The sequence below is a fragment of the Trachymyrmex septentrionalis genome, unplaced genomic scaffold, assembly GCF_001594115.1.
Source record: "Trachymyrmex septentrionalis isolate Tsep2-gDNA-1 unplaced genomic scaffold, Tsep1.0 scaffold79, whole genome shotgun sequence".
NCBI lineage: Eukaryota > Metazoa > Arthropoda > Insecta > Hymenoptera > Formicidae > Trachymyrmex > Trachymyrmex septentrionalis.
In genome coordinates, this window is record NW_017305977.1 from 132446 (window position 1) to 139759 (window position 7314).

Genomic DNA, 7314 nt, shown 5'->3' on the forward strand with positions numbered 1-7314 from the left:
GAGAGAGAGAGAGAGAGAGAGAGAGAGAGAGAGAGACAGAAAAAAAAAGTATCGAAGAAGCCACCGGCCGACTTGGGTGCAAGACGACCCGATGTCGGAAGCGGGTCGCGACCTCGTGTCGACCCGCGGTAGTCCTCGCCTTCGCCCTCGCACGTCGCCGCCGTACGTCGCTGTGAGAGCAGCAACCGCAGCAGGACGCTCCTCGTGTAAATGTGCTCCCGTGCGCGCCCATGTGCTGCACCTCCTTCCATTTCTCTGCCCGCTACCCCTGCGTCGTGCCCTGTAAATCCGGAGCACACCAACCCCGATTAGCACGCCCGAACACACGCGCACTTCGTACTCGCAAACATGGCCAAGATCCTCAACAAGGACCCCGTCACGTACGAGAAGGAGAGAGACAATTTCCTCAAGGACCTCCGACACTTCCACGAGACTCGAGGGTAAGCCAAGATGATGCACATGTAGGTACTGCATCTGATGGAGTGATAAAGTACATTTCCCCCCCCTCTTTCCTCCATCTTCCTCATCTCGCCATCCTGCGTGCGTACATACATACGTTTATCTCCAACTTAGATCGCTCTCCTCTTCCTCCCCCTCTCCCCTTCTCTCCCGACCGTCATCACCCGACCGCCAGAATCGACGATCAGAAGCCGCCAATGCGCGCCAGCGCACGTTGAGGTTAGGTTCGACTTCGTTCCTTCGATTCTTGTCGGGTTTCGAGGACAAAGGTTCGTATTTACCGACCGTTTCCCGTGAGTATTTTCCGTGTGGACGCGTTTTGCACGCGCCAGGAAAACGTGCCTCGCGGAAAGACTTTAGTACATACACCGATTACCCTTCTGTACACAAGTATACACATATGTACGTACGTATGTATGTGCATATACGATGTATAGCGTTCGAGATATTCTCGAAATGTGCGACGGTGTAACATAAATATGTTATGAGTGTACTGTTGTCGTGATTCGATTTAGCTTCGGATCTTGTATCACGATTACGTGAGAACCGCCAATTTTTTTTTTCTTCCTACGTATAAACGGAAATAACACGCGTTATGCACTAATGTTTTGTAAGGCTCGCTACATCGCGTACTCAAATTCGTTTCATTGGTTGGATTTAGAAACTAGATTTTCTTTCGGCACCGTTTCTCTGCCAAATTCACAAATTTATCGATTAAATTTTCCATTAAGATTCTATGAATGTAGATACTTGCCACTTTTCTCTCTCTGTCTTATTGTTTATGGATAGAAAATGTATTTGATTTTTTTGAAAGATCTTTACATTATTCTTTACATTCATAAAGAGAATCTATTGAAATATATGACAGTGTTAACACGATTATGTACTTGTTACTTTTTACATGATATTTTTATCAAGTCATAAATCTTAAAACGGAAAAAATTGCTTTCTAATTTATGAAAAATTAATTATCTAAATATAGTGAAATTTATTTAAAACTTGTCCGATATTACAAACATTCTTTTCTAATTTTAGGACTCTCTTCAAGAAGTCTCCAAAGATAAATGGGAAGGATATAGATCTGTATTTACTGTACGTGGTAGTGACCGCTCATGGAGGATGGATTAAAGTGAGTCTTTTTTTTATTAAATTAAAAGAGTTTTAACTAAATATATTGTAAATTAATTATTTTAGCTTGTTCTCCTAATTATATTTAAAATAAAGTATATATCTGCAGATTAATATTAATGTTGTTTTTAACGTCCAGTTACAATGTATTGCTTAACAAGGGTGTATCAAACATTGTAGCATTGTTATACAACAAAAAATTATCTTTTGTGTGTGTATGTGTGTGTGTGTGTGTGTGTATTATGAAGTCATACATACACACGCACATACAACGCAGTTTAATAAGGAATATCCTACATTGAGTAGATAAATTGCTTACAAAATCACTATGGCCACCATCTCATTTTGATTTATATCATGTTTTGATTAAAGGTATGGGTCGGACGAAATGCGAAATGAATTTTCGCCTCGCTTTTAATTAGCATTCGGTTGCAATTGATTTTGTTGGAACTAAAGTCGACGTTGTGTAAAAACGCGGTGTACGCCCAAGAATAATGTCAATAATATTGCAGAAAGTAGAAATTGTATCGATAAATATATACGTATCCTTTTCAAGAGCTGCCGTTCTATTCTTGCAGTTAAATTAATTATACAGTTAACTGTAGTTTGATCTATAATGCATGAAATATATTGCTCACGATTCTCGAAGCGTACATTATTCTATGTGTAAACGCATTTGTAGAACTCTAGTCAAGATTCAAGTTGCGTCCATTTTTATCAATGTAGATTAATTTTAATCTTGTTTTACACTATCAAACAGTTACTCGAAAAATCACAGCATTTACAGTGGATAATTTTGGAGTTTATTATTAAAGATATATATATGTAAGTAAAGTTAATATTTATGAATAAAATTGTTCTTTTTAAGACTTAAGCAATTTATAAAAGTAAATGGACAATTAAGTTAAGTTTATAGAAATATTTACATAAAATTCGTCAACGAATTATGTACAGTTTTCCTTCAGCTATATTATATCGATATTTTTACAAAATAATAAATGATAATATGTATAATATTACCATTATGTCATTTTATATATACAGGGTGGAGATTTTAATCGCCCCAGGTGAATATTTCAGAAACTAGGAGAGATACAAGAAAAAGTTTTATATGAAAATTGTTGGTTTTCTTGGGAGAAAGAAGATCCTGCACAACATTCAAGAGGTTTTAGCCTCACATTATTCTCGGTCGGACACCTTGCGTAATGTTAATGCTAGCGGTGCTGTAACTTTCAAGCCTTATAACTCGAAAAGTACTTCGTGAAAAAATATTTTATTATAGTATTTTGGAAAGCTCTCGAGGTGTGCTACAAGAATATGCAATAACAAATAGGGGGATTTCATTTAAAAAAATCATGTTGACCTTGATTTGATCTTGCTAATGCCCCCTATCTAAAATCCATTATTTCCACCTTCTTTCCCTCAAGAAAACCTACAACTTTCCTATAAAACTTTTTCTTATATCTTTCTTAGTTTCTGAGATATTCGCCTAAGGCGATTAAAATGCCCCACCCTGTATATACAGGGTGTCTCACAACTATTGAATTTTCTCTTAAGGACATATTCTTGAGATAATTTTGAGACGAAAATTCTAATACAAAAATGTCGAGGCTATAATAATTTTTTGAATTATAACTTTATTAACTTTAAATGACTGATAAACTTATAAATAAAAAACCATTTCACTTGTACAGCCTCTATTATTATTTCTGGATTCTTTTGAACATTCTAAGACGAAAATCCTAACTACGAAAATATCAAGGCTATAATAGTTTTTGAATTACACATTACTTTTAACCAATTATAATTTAAAAACTATTATAGCCTCGATATTTTTGTATTAGGATTTTTTGTCTCAAAATTACCTAAAAAATGTGTCCGTAAGCGGAAATTCAGTAGTTGTGAAACACCCTGCGCGCTCGCGCATGTGTATACACAAAGCTTGTGTGTAACGAACTAAACTGATTCGAAAAGTCCTCTATCATTTTTCAATTTTCGCAATAATTAACAAGATATTAATTACTAAAAATCGCTAAATTTTGATCTTAAATAATTTTTTATTATCAATTTTACAGAAAAATAGCGAAACACAAAAATTGTTTATTTTCTTCTCATAAAGTTCTGAGAATTTTTTAAGAATTTTTTTCAGAATTTTTTAATACCGTATTTTTTCATGTTGATAAAAATGAGAATATGCAGTACCAAAAAGTTGATAAACAAATTTTTAGAGTTTTATGAGAACAAAATAAACAATTTTTGTCTCTTGTAGTTTTTCTGTAAAGTTGATAGTATTTGAAAAAAAAATTATTGATGACCAATATTCGGCAATTTTTAATATCTCGTTAACTATTGCAAAATGATAAAGGACTTTTTGACTCAATTTAGTCCGCTCTGTCTACACACGAGCGCTTTGTCAAAACTTACAAACACCTCGTATATGTACAAAATTTTGAAATTCAAAATAGTAGATTCAATATGACGATCAGCGTACGAAACCTTGAGCCCTATACTTTTAGACCTTCAACCTTTATTAATTCCCAAGCTTTTTAATCCTGAGCGTGAAGGGGTAAACTATAAGTTAGTCTTAGAATAAAAAGTATTTCATCACTAGTTTTCAGCACGTGGTGATTGATTTTTAATTGTAAAAAGGTGTATTGCGACAGTATGTGTACAATATATGCGTCAGTATGTATCAAATTTTGACAGCAGATTCGTAATTTGCAATCCCGAAAAACCTATAAATAATCATTTTGAAGCCAATTGAGGATCAGTACAATAGTTTAAGCAAGAAAATGTCGAAGCGGTAAACATTTGCATGCAATGTTTATCGCTTCTCGATGCTGTATTGGATCCGTCATATTGGATATCTCAAAACGGCACATTTCTTTCGAAAGACATGCACATACGAATAATTTGAGACCTTGAACATTTATTTTTTTTATGCTGATTTTTGGGCACGCAGGTGATCCAGTTGACATAGATCGTCTCATATGTGTGTGTGTGTGCGCGCGCGCGCGCGCGCGTGTGTATGTGTGTGTGTTGGAAAGCCCTCTATTATGAGATAGACGCTTAATATGAGATAGCGGCGTTTCTGCTAAACTAATAAACGCTATTGGTTCCCTCATGAATTTATTGCTCTTGGATTGAAGACTATTTAGTAGAAAATTCATTATTAGATCATGCCTGTAGTAATTGTAAAAAAAGATTTTAGAATTTGAATATCTTCAAGTTTTATTGAGATGAGCCTTTAAATCTTGTTTATTATTTAATAAATAAATATTTGGCAATAAATTTTTCATGATAGAGTAAGGTCGTACTAATAGAAAAATATGTTGAATTGTTTAATTATAGAAGTTAGATTTGATGATCCTACAATCATAAGGCATGGAAATCGTAATATGAGATCCCTAGGGTATTTCTAATATGAAATAATCCATGCTCCTATATTATAGTGAAAATTGTTGCTAAAAAGTAAATGTCATTGTACAATAATAAAAAGGACAATCGGAATGAACGTCAAGTGCCTATTTCTGCGATGCTTGATTTCAACTACCTGAAGACGAGTTCTGGGTATTATCTATCGCATGCTCATTTTTCACACACGCTGACTGTGTTTATTAGCATTTTAGAAACATGAAATAAAGTTTTTTAATTGCAATACTGATATACTTTGTGTTTTATTATCGATTTCTTGGGGCATCTCATATTAGGAGCACAATTTTTTGACTTTGTGATTTGCTCACTTTTTACATTTCTTTAATTAAAAAAAAATGGAATTTGAATTAAATTTTATATAACGTTATTTTAAAGTCTATTAAATTCCCTTCAAAATGATCTATTATTTTTTTTAATTCTGTCCATAGACTTCTAGCATTTATCTAAAATGAAATCCATATCTCATAGTCTCTCTCTCTCTCTCTCTCTCTCTCTCTCTCTCTCTCTCTCCACACGCACGCGCGCGCGCGTGCGCACACACACACGCATGCACACATGTGTATATATTGTACAGGGTGTCCCATTTTAAAAGATTCACGGAAATGTCTCGAAAACACTTCGTTAAATCGAAAAATGTTTCAGATGAAAGTTTTTTGACTTTAAGAGAGATATAAGATGATATTATTTGTTTGACCTTGGGTGGCGTTGTCAAGGTCAGGACAAGGTTACTTTTTAAATTTACTTCGAAAATTTTTTAAAACATTATAATAACATATTTTTTTGTTAAGTACTCTTTGCAAGTTATAAGGCTTGAAAGTTACAGTACCGTAATATTATCAAGGTGCCCGACCGATGACTAAAACCTCTTAAATATTGTTCACGATTATGACCTGGATAACATTTGTCAAAATCAAAGCCAATATACATGCACTGAGTGTTTTATTTTACTTGACGTACTAAAATATATCGAGAATAAGACGTGCGTGCGTGCGTGCGTGCGCGCATGTGTGTGTGCGTGTGTGATTGACAAAAGTCTTACATGAAAATGGTACGGTTTCGAGGAGGACGTATTTTGATCACGTTTTTTTTCTAGTTGGAAAGAAGAAATATGAAGATTATCTCCCTTATTAAAACAAAATTATGATTTTTTTTTATATAATATAATTCCTTTACTTATTCTACATATAATAATAATTATTATTTTACATATAAAGGAATTAAGGTAGAAATATCGAAAAACCGATCATATGAGATTTTATATTTTATATTAACACATATTGACATGAAAAATAAAAGGCGATGTTATAAACTATTGTTGTAAACTATTAATTTTTATGATAATCATATCTTCATACTTTTATCAGAGTTTGATAATCTACCGGGTTTTATTGGGTTGTGTGGGTGTGGATTCACTAAAAAAAAAAAACACTTAAAAAAACCCAAAATGAAATACCGGCGCGATTTAAGCTGAAATTGCATCATTGCCACGAAGCCCAATAACTAAACTTTCAAAATAATAAAAGTTTTCGACGTACTTTGAAAGTCGAGTTTTTTTTATAGAGAAATTTTCCAAAATTCTTTCAAAACTAAAAAATTTCAAACTGGCACAGTTTTTATTCTATAAATCGTAAAGTAAACAAACAAAAAACTGAAATTTTTGTTTTTAAATACTTATGTGAAATTATTGAAAGCTATGTATAATTTTTCCTTCAATTATTTATTAACTTATACTGTACAAAATATATATTTGTGATTTCTTAAAAATACTATTTTCTTGAAAAAATTCACAAAAAATCTATTATACATAACAAATATTTTGAGATTATAAAAATAACATAAATTGAGTTCTCGAGATAAAAAAGGGATAAAAATACAATGATAGATTCAAAAATTAATCGTACCGGATAAAATAGGTCTGAAAGAATAGCTGAGAAGTCTCTCTTCAAGGTCCATAAGACATCACTGATGGCTCGAACGGAGCCGAAATGTTCGAATCTTCTTATTTGTACGTAACGTCTTGAACAATATATTTGTTAATTATTACGCACGAATAATTGCGTTGATTATTGCTCTCAATTGTCCATTAGTCATTGTATTTTTATTCTTTTTTTAAATATTTTAAGATTTCATGATAAAGTTTTTTCGATTTTTAGAAAATTAAAAAAAATTTTTAATTTAATTTATTTTAGTTTTAATTTTTATCTTTCAAATATTTATTGTAATAAATATAAAATGTATTAATGTATTAATGTATTATTTATTATGTATTTTTTCGAGCAAATTTATAAAAAA

General features: G+C 32.6%; 1 protein-coding gene across 8 annotated transcripts in view; it reads left to right on the forward strand.

The window, feature by feature from the left end:
* Positions 1 to 7314, forward strand: part of LOC108754319 (AT-rich interactive domain-containing protein 2) — a 110864-nt gene continuing 103550 nt past the window's right edge. For 6 of the 8 annotated variants that reach the window (XM_018496535.1, XM_018496536.1, XM_018496537.1 and 3 more), the window contains exons 1-3: positions 1 to 440; positions 574 to 728; positions 1495 to 1588. In XM_018496535.1, the coding sequence (XP_018352037.1) occupies positions 231 to 440; positions 574 to 728; positions 1495 to 1588 (459 nt within the window). In that variant the 5' untranslated portion in view covers positions 1 to 230. The remainder of the gene's footprint in view (positions 441 to 573; positions 729 to 1494; positions 1589 to 7314) is intronic. The other 2 variants (XM_018496540.1, XM_018496542.1) reach the window with 1 other exon arrangement.